A 19,917-nucleotide genomic window follows, 5' to 3' on the forward strand; every position below is an offset into this window, starting at 1 on the left:
TTGCATGTTTTGAATGATCGATTTGATCTCTATCCGCTGCGTATTGTGCAAATGTTTTATGTTTTGAGTTAATGAAAGAGCATGACAGTTATTATGGTGTGAAATGTTGTGTGACACCCTTGATTGCATATTCACTCTGATTGATATGTGTTATTTTAATTATATACTCGGGGCATTTTAGAAGGGTGTTACACTAACAACTTAGTCTTTTATATAAATGATCAAAGTGTTGACTTTTTATCATTAAGTTGTCCATGGGAATATGATGACTTGCTTGCGAAGCGCTTGCACATAGGGTAATGAAGTAAACACTAGCTAGAGAATAACATAAATGAATATTTAGACACACACTCACACAATACTTATATCTAAATGCATTCCACTGTTGTTTCATGACCAATGTGAGATAACATTATATTGGTGACAAGCTCGAAGGAGATTGGTAAGCTAAAAGTGACATTGGATAAATAATTTGAGATAAAAGATCTTGTTGATGTTTAGAGGATAATAGGGTTTAATATCATGAGTAGGGGTGACAAACGAACATGTCTGTTTCGTTTAGGCCGACCCTTTAAAAGCCTGAAAAAAACGGGCGGAGCGGAGTAAATTTAATTGAGGGTGTAGGTCTAAAACCTTAATAGATGGCGCAAAAAAATAACTGTGGACGAACATGCGTGCATTCCACCTATAAAAGCTAAAAGTTAGAGGTGTTTGCGGGACACTTTGGTTCGATTTTGAGAGAATCCGATGTCTAAACCGATCAAAACATATGAAGTAGTTTATATTGGATTTTCACATTTTTGAGATAAATCCCAAACCGAACCAAATCGAGAAACAACGGGTTTGAGTTGAATTGATTGAATACATTATAAACAAATCTGCATAAATATAATTTACATCAACTAATTTTTCATAATAGTATAAAATATTTTTTTTCTTCCGTTTCTCCATATAGATTGTGAATGTCACAAATGACAATTTATTTTTTTCTTCTTGAAATTGAATACCTTATAAGAGTTTTCACGATAATGATAATTTAAATTATACTAATTAATTATGATTGGTTTTGGTAAACAGGCTCGCGACTAAAATTTTAAAAACCCGTTGTTCGAACCAATTAACATCAAATTTCATTGATTTGGTTTGATTTTTTCCCATACTAAAAAATGTCCAACTCATACACTATGGTTTGGTTTAAATTCCAATTTGGTTTGAATTTGCCCGAACCAATGAACGTCCTACCAAAAGTTTTAAAAATTCTTGTTAGTGCCCTCACCCACAAAAACTCTCTAGAAAATGGGCAGAACAATACAATGATGTTAGAGAATACGAGCCTAAAATCTTAACTCGTTCCACAAAAAATACGGATAAAATAGACAATGTTCAACAAAATAAATCCGTTTTGTCATCTCTAATGATGAGAATCTGAGAAAAAGATGAATTGTTCTTATCTCAGATTAGTTATTTGAAAAAAATTGTGAAGTGATTTAGAATGACTAATGCTAAAACTATCAAAACACTTTTGAATCCACATTCAGTCACACTAAGCTTTCCGTCATTCCCAATCTTCAAACTAAGGAAAAAAAGAAGATGGATGATACTCCCTATGCTAGTGAAGTTGGAAGTATCATGTATAAAATAATTTGCAACAGACCAAACTTAGCACAAGCCATTCACAAAGTCAATTTATAGTAAACCTGAACCGAGTGTATTAAATTTTTTGAAATGGGTGTTTAGATATTTGAATGGATCCATTAATTTTTTTTGATATGGGTGTTTAGATATTGTGAATGTTAATCAGGAAATAATCAAACATATTTATTGTAAATAATTTACATTCATAAAATAGAAAATTAGTCATTAAGAGTTGTAATTAGTTGTGATTAGTCATTATGAGTTGTAATTATCGACACTATTATATATAGTATCAAATGCAATGAGAAAGACATCAAGCCAGAATTTCTAACATGGTATCAGAATGTTCGATCTAACCTGTGAATCCTTGTTCTCTTGGCTGAAAAGCGACACCCCACTGGGTCGCTCTTAAAATCTTGTTTCTTGTTTGAAATTCTCGAAATCGTGTTTCTCAATTGAAAATTTTCAATTGTCGTTTCGTGATTTCTTCATTGTTGTTGCTTCATGATCTTGATTTTGTGTTTATCGCAAGTTGTTTCGGTGATCGCTAATCATTTGGTGCTGCTAGCATATTGTGATTTGCGATTCGGTTTCGTATTCTCAGCGATTTAGTTATGTGATCATTGTTCTTGGTGATTGTTCTCGGTTCGACGGTTAGTGGTTTCATTGGTTTCACTACTGTTTGTGGTTTGTGGTTTCACGTATTGTTCCCCGGTGATTGTTCTCGGTTTGGTGGTTCGTGGTTTCATGGGTTTCACTACTGTATGTGGTTTGTGGTTTCACTTTCCTCAAAGTTTTAATATTTATTAAATTGTTGCTTTAAAAAGAATAGATTTGCTGCACGTGTGAGTTATTATTTAGCAAGGGATTATAATATAATGGCCATGGAAAATGAAAAGAATTTTTGTGTCCGTTTTACCGGCAAAAATTATTCTGCATGGGAATTTCAATTCAAGATGTATGTTAAAGGAAAGGGATTATGGAGTCATCTAGATGATGTTTCTAAGGCACCGACGGAGAAAACTGCTTTAGATGCGTGGGAAACTAAAGATGCTCAAATCATCACTTGGATTCTCAAGAGTATTGATCCTCAGATGATCAATAATTTACACTCTTTTTCAATTGTTCAAGAAATATGGAATTATTTGAAGCGCATTTACAACCAGGACAATTCGGCAAAACATTTTCAGTTGGAGTTAGAAATAGCCAACTATAAACAAGGTGCTTTGTCTATTCAAGAATACTATTCTGGTTTCTTAAATCGTTGGACAGAATACTCTTCTATTATACATGCTAATGTTCCCAAGACCTCTCTCGTGGTTGTTCAAGAGGTTTATAACACCAGTGGGCGAGATCAATTTCTCATGAAATTACGTCCAGAATTTGAGGTTGTCAGAGGTGCCTTGCTGAATAGGAATCATGTTCCTTCTTTAGATACATGTGTTGGAGAACTTCTAAGGGAGGAACAACGTCTTATTACTCAAGGAGACATGTCTCATGAAGCTACCATTTCCGAGCCCGTGACGGTTGCATATGCTTCTCAAAGTAAAGGTAAAAGTCGTGATATGAGACAGGTTCAATGTTTCTCTTGCAAACAATTTGGTCATATTGCTCGTAGCTGCAATAAGAAGTTTTGTAATTACTGCAAGCAACATAGTCATATTATCTCTGAGTGTCCCACACGTCCTCCACGACCAACACAACGTTCAATACAAGCATTCCATGCAACTACAAATCATGCGGTTGGTCCATCCACTAATGGGGCATCAAACAATAGTGCTATATAACCTTAATTGATTCAACAAATGGTACTTTCCGCTCTTTCGGCATTGGAAATTCAGGGTAAGTCTTCTAATGTTTCTAGCCCATGGTTTATTGATTCGGGTGCATCCAATCACATGACAGGTTCTTCAGAGCATTTGCACAATTTACATTCTTATCATGGTAATCAGAAAATTCAAATAGCTAATGGTAATACTTTATCTATTACTGATATTGGCGACATAAACTCTGATTTTTGGGACGTGCTTGTATCACCTAGACTTGCGTCTAATTTATTATATGTTGGTTAATTGGTAGATAAAAATTATGATGTTAACTTTTCTAGTGATGGTTGTCTTGTGCAGGAAAAGGTGTCGGGGAAGGTGATCGCGAAGGGGCCTAAAGTGGGAAGATTGTTTCCACTCCAATTTATTTCTAATCATATATCTCTTGCTTGTAATAATGTTTTGAACTCTTGTGAGGATTGACATAGAAAATTAAGTCCTCCAAACTCTGTTGTTTTGTCCCATTTATTTAAAAATGGTTTGTTGGGAAATAAAAATGTTTTTAATGCCTCTATTTCATGTTCTGTTTGCAAATTGGCTAAGAGTAAAACACTTCCTTTTCCGTCTGGTGCTTATCGTGCTTCCACTTGTTTTGAAATGATTCATAGTGATGTATGGGGTATGTCTCCTGTAGTTTCTAATTCTCACCATAAATATTTTGTCACATTTATTGATGATTATAGTCGTTTTGTTTGGATATATTTCCTTCGGTCTAAATCTGAAGTGTTTTCTATGTTTAAGAAATTTTTGACATATGTTGAAACTCAATTTCAAGCAAGTGTTAAAATTTTCGCTCTGACTCTGGTGGTGAGTACATGTCTCATAAGTTTCAGGAATACCTTCAACAAAAAGGCATCTATGCTTAAGAAATTTTTGACATATGTTGAAACTCAATTTCAAGCAAGTGTTAAAATTTTTTGCTCTGAGTCTGGTGGTGAGTACATGTCTCATAAGGATGTGCGATGGATAAAAGCAATGAATGAAGAGCTTCAAGCTCTTCAAGAGAATTTCACATGGGATATTGTCTCTTGCCCTCCTGATGTAAAACCTATAGGTTGCAAATGGGTGTATTCTGTGAAATTTAATTCTGATGGGTCCCTCAATCGTTACAAGGCTCGTTTGGTTGCGTTAGGAAACAAGCAGGAATATGGAATTGATTATGATGAGACATTTGCACCGGTTGCCAAAATGACAATTGTCCGCACGATCATCTGTATAGCTGCTTCTAATGGGTGGACTCTTCATCAAATGGATGTGAAGAATGCTTTTCTTCATGGTGACCTGACAGAAGATATTTATATAACTCCACCTCAAGGCTTATTCTCTTCATCTAAAGGTGTGTGTAAGCTCAAACTCTCCTTATATGGTTTGAAACAGGCACCTAGAGCGTGGTACGAGAAATTCCGCTCCACTCTACTTGGATTCTCTTTTACTCAGAGTCAGTATGATTCATCTTTATTTATACATAGCACATCTGCTGGTATTGTTCTGCTTCTTTTGTATGTTGATGATATGGTTATTACTGGTTCGGATCATGCTTCCATTCAGCAACTTAAGCAACAGTTACAAGCATCATTTCACATGAAAGATCTGGGTAATCTACATTATTTTCTTGGTCTTGAGGTTCATCTACATCCAAGGGCATCTTTCTCCATCAACACAAGTATGCTAAAGATTTGATTTCTATGGCCGGTCTCGAATCGGCTAATCCGGTAGATACTCCTCTTGAGGTTAGTGTTAAATATCATCGTGATGATGGTGATCTTTTGCCTGATCCCTTATTGTATCGACAACTTGTGGGTAGCCTCAACTACTTGACTATTACTCGCCCTGACATATCTTTTGTTGTTCAACAAGTCAATTCATGTATTCTCCTCGCCGTCTTCATTTGACTGCGGTCCGGCGTATAATTCGCTACTTAAAGGGAACCTCTCACCGCGGATTATTCTTTTCCGTTGGAATTTCTCTTCAGTTGAGTGCTTATAGTGATGCTGATTGGGCAGGGTGTCCTGATACTCGTCGATCTGTTACTGGTTGGTGCATGTTTCTTGGTTCTTCACTGATCTCTTGGAAAAGTAAGAAGCAAGCAAGAGTTTCTAAATCTTTTACTGAATCAGAGTATCGTGCCATGTCTGCTACTTGTTCAGAAATACTTTGGCTTCATGGTCTTTTGGCTGAACTTGGATTTCCCCAAACAGAGCCAACTTCACTTTATTCTGACAATACAAGTGTCATTCAAATTGTTGCAAATCCTGTTTTTCATGAACGCACCAAACATATCGAAGTTGATTGTCATTCAATACGTGACGCCTACGATGATCGAATAATATCACTTCCTCGCGTCAGTACTCAGTTGCAGGTTGCAGATATTCTTACCAAGGTTGTTCCACGCCCACGACATCAATTTCTTGTTAGCAAATTGGTGCTCCTTGACCAGCCGCATCAATTTGAGGGGGAATGTTAATCAGGAAATAATCAAACACATTTATTGTAAATAATTTACATTCATAGAATAGAAAATTAGTCATTAAGAGTTGTAATTAGTTGTGATTAGTCATTATGTGTTGTAATTACCGACACTATTATATATAGTATCAAATGCAATGAGAAAGACATCAAGTCAGAATTTCTAACGGTGAATGGATCCAAACCTTAATGACCCTGCATTTAAACACTTTGGTTAATTTTTCTAGAAAGTACATCTTGATAATCAAAATTTTAATACAGCTCCCAGAATAGTTATAAACAAGGTGTCCCTTGAATGTAAGTTGGAACTTTCAACTCCTGAATTATAAGCTACTCCACTTCACACCAGAATTCACCAGCTTGACATACGCATTTTTGAAATCTTCAAAGAACATATTCTCATCGTCTGCGTACTTTTTAATCCATCTGTTCAATAAATCAGAATTTAGAGATTGCCGCTTCACAAAAAACTAATACCAGTGGGGTCAAATTTAATTTGGTGTTATAGAAGTACTTATTAAACGATAAAGAACCTTAAGCATTCATCATCCTCAACGAGTGCGTGGTCTGAAGGAAGACCAATCATAGTCGACATACCACCTGTATAAAAGAAAACCAGCAGACGAGAGCAAAAATATTATCAATCACAAAAAATGACAAGCACAAGCTAATAAATTTAAATATGTTCGACAAATCAAACTTTTAAATGAGATAAGTTGTTACTTTACCAGAAGGCGTCGGTGGCTTTTCCAACAGAACCTTATAATATGAATTGTCAAAAGAAGTAGGGCTTCCAAAACCTTTACTTCCAAGAGTGTGAGCTCCAGACAAAGCTACCAGTTCTTGTGTTCTGTGAAAGAAAAGTTTCAATTAGATGAAAATGAATGTTAATGAGCAAAACGAATTCTGGTGCAATATGCGGAAGATTTTCTCGCAAAGACAAATATTAGCACTGTCAATAATTTTGTTCAGTAAATCATTATATTTCCTCCCTTGTTGCCTTGGTTTTGAACTAAGATCAAGATAAATATCAAATCCAGTAAGTCACTATAATGCTACGATATCGCATGTTATGTTATGGCCAATTCGCAATCAAACGGCTTTTACAGAATGTATAGTTGCAAAAAAAAATTAAGTATTAAATAAACAATAATTTTGTCCACTCAATGGAGATTTCAGGCAAACAATCATCCATGCACATCTCAATGAAAAGTAAAGGGGATTTTATCTCATACTCACGAAAAGCCTTTTTTCTGGAAGCATCTTTTCAAACCAGAAGCATCAAGGGTTTCTTCAGGGAGTTTCCCTTCAGGATCAGCCCCCCTACCATTAAAATGATTGAAAATATTATAGACAGAAGACAAAACCAGGTTTTTATTATGTAACAACAAATGAGTTAAATCTACATGAAGCTGTTTCTTTCTAGTTCTTCAGCAAAAAGGTTGATCATTCTTTAAAAAACAGCATGAACATAATTCAAAAATAGATTAAATAATATCCTCAGAGAACCTAACATATAACTTGTTGTTTGTCATCCTTAGAGAAAAGACAGGATGCCTGTCATCAACTTACAGTGAATCATGTCTGCCGAGCGAAACTTGGATAGTAGGACCACCGCATACTTCAATTGCTTCAGCTCCAGCAACAGCAATAACGTCCGCCCAGGATACTAACAAAGGTAAACTAAAATTTGTTGATCAAGACCAAATCAACACTTACTATTAGCAGCAATTACCAGAGAAAACAAGGACCTGGATGGATCGCATCTATCTGAGTCTTGGCTTTCTGCAGAACCTAAACAACATATGATAAGTTCACTGAGTCGTTAGTTTGGCCTGGCAGATAAAATATAAGATATCTAACTTGATCGATAAATTGAAAGAGTCGTACAATCATGTAGAACCATTCAAGTAATAAAATAAGGGGTCTGAGAAAATAGTGAGACTGAGCATGCCTTTACTGATTTTTTCAGACCAGCATTTTCAGGTCTTTCAAGTTCGTAGACTATAGAACCATTCATGCCACCTGCAACAACAACATGAACAGACAAGCTTTTTTAAAATTTAAAAATAAATAAATTATTGAAATACACTTATTACTAGTGCTGAAATTACTACCAAGAAAGTGTTGAGAAGCATGGTTGAGCCTAAGAAAGAGATAAATAAAATAAGAGATGATTGAATTGTTTTCTATTGATTCATCGATAAGATGATTATTACAATGAATACATGATACACTTTATATATAGTGATCATGACCAACTAACAAATCTTAACTAACTAACTAATAACAAACAAATCTTAACTAACTAACTAATAACAGCTCTAACCAAATATAACAACTAAACAAATCTTAACTAACTAACTAATAACAGCTCGTAACCAAATATAACAACTAACTCCAACATAAAGCATAATATTAAACTAAGTGATCAAGAAATGAAGTGGAATATAAATTTCAGCTGAGATGAATACCTGCATCGTGATCAATTTCAAAAGTTCCAGCATCATGAAAAACCAAACGAAGCACACCAGCGGCCTTTCCCTTTGACAATACCTTCTTCAACTCTTCTTTAATTCGAACATATTCATCCCCACCTGGTCTTCATTAGGGGAAAAGCAGAGCAAGATTCAAATATTTTATTGAAGGATACAATTATTTAATTTATAAATAATGAATAGAAATCGCTGCTTACGGTAGCATGGCATTGGCGTTGGCTCGGAGAGAACCAAAGATGTGAGTTAGTGGAAGTAGACATGGCAACGTGGCTATGCTGCACATTAACCCTCTCCTACTGCTACTCGAAACCTCTACATCATAATCATAAACCATTACTGTAAATTATAAGCACAATCATAAATAAACCTTATGCGATGGATTCGGAGGTACAAGTTCGCCTCACTCGCCTGAAGAGGCATGGTCGTTGGACCTATCGGAACGAAACGTAACCGTTGAGAAAGAAGGTGGTTGGAATTTGGCGGGATAATTGGTTTCGCCACCTGATGCGGTTGCGATTGAGCACTGCACAATACGGTTAGTCACACTTGAAGACATTATCTCTATCTTATTTTATTTTATTTTATTTTTGAGGATATTATTATATCCATCTCTTCCTGCACACTATAATTAATTTTATGGCAAATTCAAAGGGCTTATTTAAGTGACTAAGTAAGCAATCACTTTCACTTATTTAGAATATATGTTTGATTAAGAAGGAGAAAGAGTCACTTATTTAGAATATATATGTTTGATTATGATTTAATCAATGGGAATCACAATTTTTTTTAAATATTAAAATTTTATAAATTATTTAATTTTGAAACTATTTTTCAAATAATTTTTTATAAAAATTATTTTTGAAATATAATTTTTTTTAAAATTTAATCTTAAATAATATATATTTATGTTATACAATGTCAAAATTGATCTTTTAATTAAAATAAATAAATATAAAATAATTTATAATATTTTAAAAAACAGTTATATAAAATTTATTTTTAAAAAGAGTTTAATTGACATGCACTGACAGGTGTAAAGATATTTTACACTGTCGGTTAATCACAGTCATTCATTTTTTAGAGAAGTTTGACTTCTTCTATAATCACATGTAAAGTAACTCAAACGGATGATTGTGATGTATTGACAGTATAAATTTTTTTTACTGTGAGACAGTATATAACAATTAATCTCTTTTAAAAATTACATAAAAAAGATTTCATTTTTTTAAAAGAAATTAATTAGTATGTACAGTAAGTGTAAAAAATTTTACATTGTCAATACATCGCAATCATCCGTCTGTATTATATTTTAAAATAAAAATCAAACTTATTTTAATATTCAACGTCTAAGATTAACTGACGGTGTAAAATCATTTTATACTCTCAGTGTATTTCAATTAAATCCTAATATAATTCACTTTAGGAATGATAAACCCCTCTAGCTGTATTTAGTTTAATTTCTATCAATAAAAAAATAAAATCTGAAAATTTTGTCTATTTTTTCTATCAATAAAAAAATAAAATCTGAAAATTTTGGGAGTGACATTAAAATTTAATTTAATATTTATAACATAAGCTAATACTACAAAATTTGAGGAAATTAAAAAACAAAATTTACATCATACAAATGGTAAAGCCCTATACAAGAGTATTACATATCAATTTCCTCAATATATTACATTACAACACCCAAAAAAAAAATACAGAGAATTATTGTTACTGTTATCTTGGACCAGAAAGACGAACTGCTGAAAGATAAGCATCACTATTACAATCTGATGGACCAGAAGAATTTCCTCCTTCACTAGATGATTTAAACACAGTTGAATAAAGCCTAGAACCCAAATAAGAACTAGTTGGTGGTTTAGGAACCGTACAAAGACCCTCCAACATTTGAACAACCTTTGTCATTGATGGTCTCATTGACATGTCTTCTTGTATACACCACAATGCAACCCTTATAGCACAATGAACCCTATCATCATGCTCATCAATTTTCAGCTCAGAGTCAAGTATATCTCTCGTTTTCCCTTCCTCCATCATCTTGAAAGCAAAACTAGGGAAATAGTTTTTCTCCGAAGTCTCGTTAGTATCGTAGTTTTTCCTTCCGCCGATAATCTCTAGCAACACCATTCCGTAGCTGTATACGTCGCTTTTCTCTGATATAGCGTAGTTTGTTATCCATTCTGGTGCGAGGTAGCCCCGTGTTCCTCTTAGCGTTGTGAAGACATGGCTTTGTTCTCGGTTCATGAGCTTGGCTAAACCGAAATCTGAAACTTTAGCCATGAAATGATCGTCTAGGAGTACGTTTTCTGGCTTGATGTCGCAATGAACAATCTTTGAGTCGCAATCTTCGTGCAGATACGCTAGCCCTTTCGCTGTTCCTACTGCTATGTTATACCTTGTATCCCAATCCAAAAGAAATTCGCTTTTTTTCTTCTTGAATATCCATTTGTCCAATGAGTTATTAGCCATATACTCGTAAACTAAAAGCCTGTGAGTTCCATCTGCGCAAAATCCTTTAAGCCTTACCAAATTAAGATGATGAATGCTTCCGATGATGCTAACTTCAGCTCTGAACTCTTTCTTCCCTTGACCGATACCTTCCAATTGCTTCACGGCTAATTGAGTTCCGTCAGGTAGAACTCCTTTATAAACTGAACCAAAACCTCCTTGACCGAGCTTCACTGAGAAGTTATTAGTAGCAACTTCGAGATCTTTGTAACGGTAACGGATCGGCATACCGGTTAAATTCTCTAAGAAATTGTCCTCTTCTGAATTCTCTCTTGGAGATTCAGGTAACCTTTTCTTTTTCCTGTAGTATCTAACCCCAACACAGATCATAACAGAAATCACAAACAAAGTCAATATGACAATAACAACAATAACAATGATGTGTGTAGGTTTGACTCCACTTCCGTTATCGCCTCCATCACTTGATACCTTAATGTATGAAATATAACCAGAATCACCATTATCAGATTTCTGAAAACTTCCTACACTTTCTAACAGGAAACAGTTTCCCGAACTTTTATGAAAGAACATTGCAAGACAAGAGCAATTTCCACGGCACGACGTTTGACACCCAGCCAAATCAGTTTTTGAAAACGGCTTAAGATAATCAAGAGCAAAGTAACTAATTCCATCATCACCTTTCAGAAGTTCAATAGATTTTTCTGGTTTACCATCATCACAAGGAGAAACAAAACCAGGTTTACAACTCGGAACAACAGAAAGACAGCTACATCTGCGACTTTGATTATCCGTGCATATGCTGTAAGGATCACAAGGCTCCGGTGTACCACAAGGATCCTGCGGTATCCTGGTCGGAGAATCACCGTTCCATCCACCACTGTTGAGATTCTTGAAACTAATAACACCATCCCATCCCAAAACAGCAATCCATGTCGCATTAACACCTGCATCAGCAGAGAAAATAAACTGCCACAACAAAGACTTGTTCTCATCATAAAATCTCCAAGAATTATCACTGAGATTCGCCGAAACCACAACTTCGCCATCCTTATCAACCGTCTTCCGGTTATCCTTTTGCATAGTCCAATAAACCTGTGGTATTCTAAAACCAGCAGAAAGAACAACATTACCAGATTTAATCTCAAGAACATAGGTCAAACTATTCGAACCAGGTTCACTAGTAAGCTTCATCCCCTCTTTGAAAACCTGTTGAGGCAACAAAGTATCCGTCGGAAAATCAAAACTTTGCCAAATCACCGTACTGTTATCATCCCCAAGCAAAACCAAATTTCCATTATCCTGCAACACCATGGAAGAAACCCCTTTGTTAATAGTATTTGTAGACCAAATCAAAACTCCATCTTTTGATAAAAAAACATTTCCTTTTCTATCAAAGACGAAATGATCAGAATTAGAAACAGGTTTTGCTCTATTTGCAGTCCAAATCACGGTGGAGCTTGCGACATGGACGATTACTAATAGAAACTTGGTGGAGTCGTTGACGGTGGTGATGAAACTAAAAGCGAAATTTAGGTTTTTTGAGAGAAGGAATTTACCATCTCTGTCAATCCAATTCATTTGTGAACCTTCCGTACCAGGTAAGATTGTGCCGATGTATTGAATACCACAGAAACATGGTTTTGACATGAAGAGGATTGAGATAGACAGAACAAAAACAACAACGTAGGAGAAAAACAAATGTTTTGTTACCATGTTTGATTATGGAAGTTTGTAAAAATACAATTGGTGGAGAAGAAGAGAAACTAGAAGAGTGTTAGCTGGCAAGTGTAAATGAATGAATATGGCGCAATGAATGAAGTAGATGAGAATTTGGACCGGGTTTGGGTTTGGATGCTTTGTCTATGAAAAAATATAGATTTGAAGAATGAATATTTCAAGGTCTCATGTTCAAATTTTGATAGATAAGTCTTCGAATTTTGATAAATAGGTCTCGGGTTCGAATTCTGATAGACGTTAAGAATCTTTGTTTCCGATGGTAGATACTAATAATCTTTATTTTGGATCAGTTTATTCAGAGTTTTGTTTTGACTTTAAACAAACGAATGTCCGTGGATGATAGATACTAATAATCTTTATTTTGAATCGGTATATACAGAGTTGATCTCAAAGTCGGATACTAAAAATTCAAAAATAAAAATAAAAACAAAAACACGAGATCTGACTTTGACTTTAATTGCATCACCGTCGTTTAAAAGGTGGTTTGTTGTAACCGTGAAACACATTAATGGGAGTGGTTTTTCACTTTTTCTTCTTCGTCTTCTTCGTCTTTGTTTCGTACTAGTGTTCTTATTTTAATTGTTTTTGAATTTACTAGTTGTGTGTGTGCGTTGACGAATTGACGGATCCATGAACCGTTGCTTTTTCTATGTGTATGGGAAAAAGTGGTGGCTAAAGGGGATACATTATTTTAATTTTTGTATTATTATTAATAAATTGTTGTTTGTTTCTCTAAGGTGACCATTGCATTTCATCACCGTTGTGTAAAGTTTATATGTATTATTATTATTATCGAGATAAATACAAAATGATTTTGCGTTTGGATTTGTTGTTGGAGAAAATACTATGTATTTGCACTATTGAACACGGGAGAGAAGACTCAAATGAATGGAAAATGAAATGTGTATATCTATTTTGCATTACTAATTAATGAAGCATTTATACAAATATGGTATAATCACACATGGACTATAAGTGTCACAACTAACTTATAGTTGACTTTTAGTTATAGTTAATGTTTAGATATTTTTGAGATTTGTTTTCTTTTATTTCCATTATGTAGGTAGTTTATATATTTATTTTTCTAGTTTTTGCTTTGATTCTCATTTCTATTATTTAGGGGTTTTGGTTGTATTTTTGTAAGGAAAATTATGGAAATATTTAGCAAAATAACTTAAATATAAAAAGATGAAAAGAGAAGTGTAAATTATTTCAGTTAAATTAAGAAGTAGTAATAGAAAGAAAAGTAAATTTAAAGGCTTATAATTATATTTAACTTGATTATCTCAAATTATAGCATGTAGTTTATTATGTAAATTAAGTCTTGGTTTGTTAGAAATAACAAATAAATAGAGTAATAAAGTGCGCTTTTATCTTATAATACATTAATCTTTTTTTTAGTATTGTCGTTAGGGTTATGGAGCATTGGAGATGAGCGGAGTATTGAAGCGTGAGTGATATTTGGTTGGAGTCAGGGGTGTGTATCAATGATTATCATGTTCAAATTCCTGAAGAGCTAATATGAGTGAAGGTGAAATACTTAGTTGATGAAAATGGTTAGTGGAATTGACGGAAGATGCAGAACTGGATGTCTCAGTCGATGTTGCGCAAAATTTAATCAATCCTCCCCCCTCTAAAAATAGGATCAAAAGAACGGTGAGTTTATCGTGGCCAATACATGTGGTGGTGATTTTTCGATCAAAGAGATGTATAGGGTGTTGTAGCACCTCAAATTTGCACCTATCATTGTACATACCATCTCATATTAGGTCATAGCATATCATGGTCCATTGCATAGCATTGCATTGCTTCTTTTGCCTCAAGTGCAAGCCAATCAAGGAATTAGGTCAAACTGGTCAGGAGATCAGTCAGTCAAGCAAGCAAGCACAATTCTCAAGGAGCCAAGGCCCTAGGGTTTGTCCAAAAAGTTCACATGACTTGGAGGTCTATTTGAAGGGTTCAAGTCAAGGGTTGAAGGCTTGGAGATCATCAGTTCATACACAGACAGTCAATAGTCAGTCAAAGCAGTGGATGGTGGCCATTCTTGTGGAATTTGGGCACCATGATCAATAATCAAGAGTTCATATGTCTTGGGACATCATTTGAAGTCAAGTTCTCAAGGAATTAGGGTTTGGAAGTCATCAGTCAATGCACAATCAGACAGAAACCCTAAAAGTCAACTGTTGGTCAACTGTCCATTTAATCAGTGATTTGATGATTGGAATTGGTTTGTGAGAGCTCATTCATGGCCAAATAGTCCTCATATATCATGTCAAACACCATCATGGAAGAATTTGAAGCCAAATCAGAAATTTCCAAAAATGGAAACTGGACCTGTAACTGAAACTTACCAAAAATGGAAAGTCTTGATCCTCAAACTTACATCATGATACAAGCTTCAAATGAATTTTTGCCCAACATGAAAGTTGAAGATCTTGCTCTCCCATTTCCAAAAAGTCCAAGAACTCTCAATTCCCATGTGTGGTTGGCAAGTTATGATCGAATCGATTTCAGAAATTCTTGAACTTCAAAGGGCCATATCTCTCAAGCCATTTGGCCAATTTTGGTGGGGTTTTTCCTACAAGTCACATTTGATCCCCTCTTTCCAAAAATATAAATTTCATGAGCCAAAACCTTGCCAATCAAAATGGCATTTTTTGACTTATCTCATTTAAATGCAAGTTTGACCAATGTTTGACTTTTTGATATAAACATTTTTCTACCATTTGGCCAATTGGAATAGCTCAGAAATATCATTTAAAGTTTGTTTGCAAGCTCAAATTATGCAGTACTTGCACCCATCATGTATCCATGCTTAGTTGCTTGAATTGGAAGAAAAGTACAAATTCAACCATGCTACTCCATGCTTCCACCATACCATGCCTTGTACCCTTCAAACAGAGTTTTATTGATCATTTTTCTGTCAGTTTGAAGCTCCATTTTGCAGCCTAACACAGCAAAACAAAGGCCATGTCCTACTTGCTTGAATTTTGGAACAAAAGGACACTTTCATCCATACTTTCACACCTTGCTTTGTACCATGACAGCAGACCTTATGCATCAGATTTTCTGTCATTTTTGAAATTCAATAGCAGGCACACAAGCCACATTGGACAGAAAAACCAATAGAACTTCATTCATGCTAGAGATCACTTGGGCCATTTCCTAAAAAAGCTGTCAAGGACAAAAACCTTGCCATGCCTTGTACTGTCCAGCAGTTTTGATGCACCATTTTTCTATCAAGGGAAAGGCTAATTGCAGCCACAAGCCATCATCAAACCAACAGAACTTCATTCATTTTCTAAAACATCATCTCACTTGCATTTTTCTAAAAAATCTGTCAAACTTCCAAAAGGACCAAGCTTGCCTTTGCCAATCAACATAAAACAGCATATCATGATCATCTTCTGTCAGGTTAAACACTAATAGCAGACACAAACCACCTCCATTCATGCTAAGAAGCTCACTTTGGCACTCTTGCAAAATCTGTCAAATTCCAAAAAAAGACCAAACCTTGCCTTGCTTAACACAATATTTTCTCACCATTTTTTCTGTCAAATTTGAAACCACAAGAAGCAGCCATCAAAACGCCTTGCATCACAGAATTGGCTCATGCTAAAATCCTCATTCTCTCTCATTTGGCATTTTGACAAAGTGGCAAATTCTATCCAAAACAACAAGCAACATCAAACAGAACATCAAAACCTCATTGTCTGTCATTGGAAACACTAGGATCAGTAGCCATAACACAAAAATCATTCACTTCCTAAAGAATCCACCTTTGGCCATTTCTCAAACAACAGTCAAGAAACTCCAAAGAACAAAACTTTGCCTGGCTTGAAACATCATCCAAACTACATTATAAACCAGTTGCAACCATTTTCCTCCATCTGTAAAACTCCTTTTCCACTGCCGCATTAACAGTCACCCTTCTATGGCAGAGCTTGATCCAGGTAAAACCAAGCTTCTGTGAGCTAAGCCCTTTGCATCAGTCATCTTCTGGAGGGCTATGGAGCATCTGTTTCAACCTCTCACAGCTTAATCTCCACTGCATCCCAACTGTGCTTAAAATCAAGTGAGTTTTTGAACATGACCATTTGTTAAATGATACTATGCATTATGTAGATCTCCTTTCCATGAGCACTTTAGAGTTTGAATCGTGTGAAATGGCCTTGTATTGAGTGAGAACTTTGATTCTTAAGCTTCACGTTTGAATATGTTCTTGATCATTTCTTGTTGTTTAGATCGATTTAGTGAAAACTATGAATGGATTTGGACTGTGTGTTGTGTGCTGATCATGATGGTGTATTTGATTCCCATTTCTGGGATTTTCGTTCATCATTGATGATGAACAGTACTGTTAAAAGCCCTAGGTTACAGCCCAGAAAATGTTTGCCTTGGTTCTCTGTTTTGCTGGCTTTGTTACTGTACCCGAGCCTCCATAACCAATGAAAACATTTCGTTTGCTTGCCCTAAACGACGTCGTCCCATTTAGTGACTGCCTTAATTACATAAATGCCATCCGGACCATTTAATTTCACTATTAATTCATTTTCATTCCATTTTAATTTAACATTTTATAACCAATCTTCCAAAAATCATAAATGCTTCAATTTTAATCCAATTTGAATGGGATTTTTTGTGTTGTGTTCATCATGATCTCTACTTTTTTATCATTATTTTTCCAGAAATTTTGGATGAGTAGTTTTTAAATGGCCTTAGGGTTTGTGACATGTGACCAAATTTTGTACACTTTGCCAAATCAATTGTGAAATGATGAGAATGTATCCAATGGCTCCCAAAATGTTTGTGCTTAAACTAGACACACTCATGGTGATTTTAGTATAGAGTTTGTGAATTTATCATTTGTGGTTTGTGAGTTATGTTTTTTTGAATTAGGGTGTGACAATTTGTGTCACACCATTGATGACCAACTTCATGATTTTCATAGCCATGCTTCTTGACCTCAAAATGGATTGAAATTTTGCATGAACCTACTCTTGTATGTCTAGTTTACATGTGAATTTTCTTGGAATTATTTGTGGCATTTCCTAATTATTTGAGATTTTCTCCCCTGATTGACCAAAATGTTGACCTTGTGTGACACATGTTCCCATTTCATTTGTGAAATTCTCATACTTTATTAGATGGACATGAAATTTTACATGAGATAACTAGACATCCTTATCTTTGCCATGGTCTTGGTCCCATTCATTTATCATACACCATTCTTGACTTATGATTTTTCTAAGTTGATGCATGTTTGGTTGACTTCTTTGAGCATGTTCAAAATGGCTTTGACTTTCTGATTTTCATTGACTGCCTTCCACTTGTCCAAATGAGATGAAATTTGACATGCTTACCATGCTATGTGTTAGGATTGATCATGATTTATTTGATGATTTTTGGAAATGTTTAAGATTGCTTTTGAGTTAAGTCTTGCTGTTGACTTCTATGAGCTTCTGTGTGCCATGTTTTGACCTAATTTGATCATGAAATGATGATAGTGATTGATATGAGTGTGAACCCAATTGGTTGTGTTTCTTAATTATTTGAACATAATTTTGGATGCTTGCCCCTTGCTGTTTTGACTTTCTTATTCTCTTTTGACCCTAGGCTTGCCCTAGTGGTCCTGTTACTCACCTTTGAGTTTGTGTTTTCAGGTTGACCATCAAATGGCCATTGAGACCAATTCTTTTGATTGACCTTGCTTAAATATCATTGTCTAACCTCTTTGTCTTGTAGGTAGCTTGGCTCACATGCCTTAAGCTTTGTGCCTTGCACATTCACTAGCTTGTGTTGACTGGTTGATGTCTGTTTCATTTTGATTTAACTCTGACTTGTATACTAACTGTGCTTGACTGATTTCAGGTACTTTAGTTGCTTTTAGTTCCTTGTGAACTTTTGCTTTGCTTTGCTTGTATAAGCAATTTGCATTGAGGTATGTCTCTTTGTCTTCATGTAGTCTGGAAGACCTGGCCTGTTACTTGGCCAGGCAACTGTCTGAAGTCCTCCTTAAGAGGCAATGTTTGTGACTGTTTACTTTTGTCCTTGCATAGAGTCAAAGACCTCCTAAGAGAAGAGGCAATTGGTGGAAGGTAGGGATATGCAATCTATCCCCCACTATTCAGTGTGTCATCTGCTTTGCTCACACCACGGTGTTGATGCATTGCAGATACAAATCCAAGATCTTGTACAATTGTACAGTTGAGTCAGTTTTAAATGTGTAGAAGGGTTCCCACTTTCTGAACCCACACATTCTTGTCAAATGCTCTCCCAGGCCAGGGATAGAAGCAATGAGGCACACCCCTCATCTCCTTTCATCTGCTTCACCTTAGCCCCGCAATGGCAAGGTTAAGAGCAACATTCACCCAGTTCCAGAGGTTTGTTTGTTGAGGTTGATATGACCCCTCGACTAAAACCTAACCCTTGTTTGAGCCACTTGCTTGTGTATAGTGTGTGCTATCTGTGCTTGTAGGATTGTTTGACTTGCTTCTTGTGCAAGTTAGGATTGTTTGACTTGCTTCCTGTGCAAGTTAGGATTAGTTTAGACTTGCTTCCTGTGCAAGTAGGTTTTGCTTGGCTTGCTTCCTGTGCAAGTTAAGTGTGTGTGTGGCTTGCTTCCTGTGTGAGCCATGCTTAGGATAGGTTGGCCCTTGTGCCATTTAGCTAGAAACCTTAACTTAGGGATGATTTGCATGATAACATCTAGGCTCGAGTCGTAGTCCCCCTAGTTGTGTCTCCCTCTGTTATCTGGTTAGGCTAGTCCTTTATCCCTACGTAGGGGAACTACATCGCCCTGATCTTCATACCAGATGAAGTATGTAGGCAGGAGATTGAGCTGATCTCTCCGGGCGCCCTTTTTCTTTTTTGTGTGTGTTGTTTGACAGTTGCTAGGCTCGAGTGCCTGACTCCTTAGCAATTTGTTGTCTGTTTGTTCTGAGTGTGTGCTTGACAGTTATAGGCTGAGTCCCCGACTCCCTATTAACTTGTTGTGTTGTTGTGTGCTTGGAAGCTGATGTAAGACCATCGAGTGGCATTTGGGTTCCAGTGTGCGTGTGTTTGGTTCGGATGCTGATGTAAGTCCAGTGATTGGCATTTGGGCTCCATGTTTGCCTTTTTGAGTGTGTTTGGTTCGGATGCTGATATAAGTCCAGTGATTGGCAGTCAGGCTCCATGTTTGCCTTCTTGTGTGCGTTTTGGTTCGGATGCTGATGTAAGTCCAGTGATTGGCATTCAGGCTCCATGTTTGCCTTTGCCTGTGTTTGTTTGTGTGCGTG

General features: G+C 35.7%; 2 protein-coding genes across 4 annotated transcripts; both read right to left on the reverse strand.

Moving 5' to 3' along the window:
• Positions 1 to 6,101: 6,101 nt before the first annotated feature.
• On the reverse strand, positions 6,102 to 9,058 carry LOC127087660 (putative L-ascorbate peroxidase 6). 2 transcript variants are annotated; one of them, XM_051028587.1, is made up of 10 exons: positions 8,834 to 9,058; positions 8,623 to 8,737; positions 8,402 to 8,529; positions 7,882 to 7,952; positions 7,679 to 7,721; positions 7,500 to 7,596; positions 7,167 to 7,250; positions 6,656 to 6,777; positions 6,461 to 6,527; positions 6,102 to 6,353 (listed from the first exon to the last, which is right to left on the reverse strand). In XM_051028587.1, exons 1-10 carry the CDS (start codon positions 8,979 to 8,981, stop codon positions 6,251 to 6,253), a joined length of 978 nt encoding a protein of 325 aa, XP_050884544.1. In that variant the 5' UTR covers positions 8,982 to 9,058; the 3' UTR covers positions 6,102 to 6,250. The 2 variants fall into 2 exon arrangements, with proteins under 2 accessions (XP_050884544.1, XP_050884546.1); XM_051028589.1 differs by having other exon boundaries at positions 8,830 to 8,998.
• Positions 9,059 to 9,948: 890 nt separating this feature from the next.
• Positions 9,949 to 12,975, reverse strand: LOC127087661 (G-type lectin S-receptor-like serine/threonine-protein kinase SD2-5). 2 transcript variants are annotated; one of them, XM_051028591.1, is made up of 2 exons: positions 12,457 to 12,973; positions 9,949 to 12,199 (listed from the first exon to the last, which is right to left on the reverse strand). In XM_051028591.1, exons 1-2 carry the CDS (start codon positions 12,457 to 12,459, stop codon positions 10,148 to 10,150), a joined length of 2,055 nt encoding a protein of 684 aa, XP_050884548.1. In that variant the 5' UTR covers positions 12,460 to 12,973; the 3' UTR covers positions 9,949 to 10,147. The 2 variants fall into 2 exon arrangements, with proteins under 2 accessions (XP_050884548.1, XP_050884547.1); XM_051028590.1 differs by having other exon boundaries at positions 9,949 to 12,975.
• Between the last annotated feature and the right edge of the window lie 6,942 nt (positions 12,976 to 19,917).

Source organism: Lathyrus oleraceus, chromosome 5, assembly GCF_024323335.1.
Source record: "Lathyrus oleraceus cultivar Zhongwan6 chromosome 5, CAAS_Psat_ZW6_1.0, whole genome shotgun sequence".
Lineage (NCBI taxonomy): Eukaryota > Viridiplantae > Streptophyta > Magnoliopsida > Fabales > Fabaceae > Lathyrus > Lathyrus oleraceus.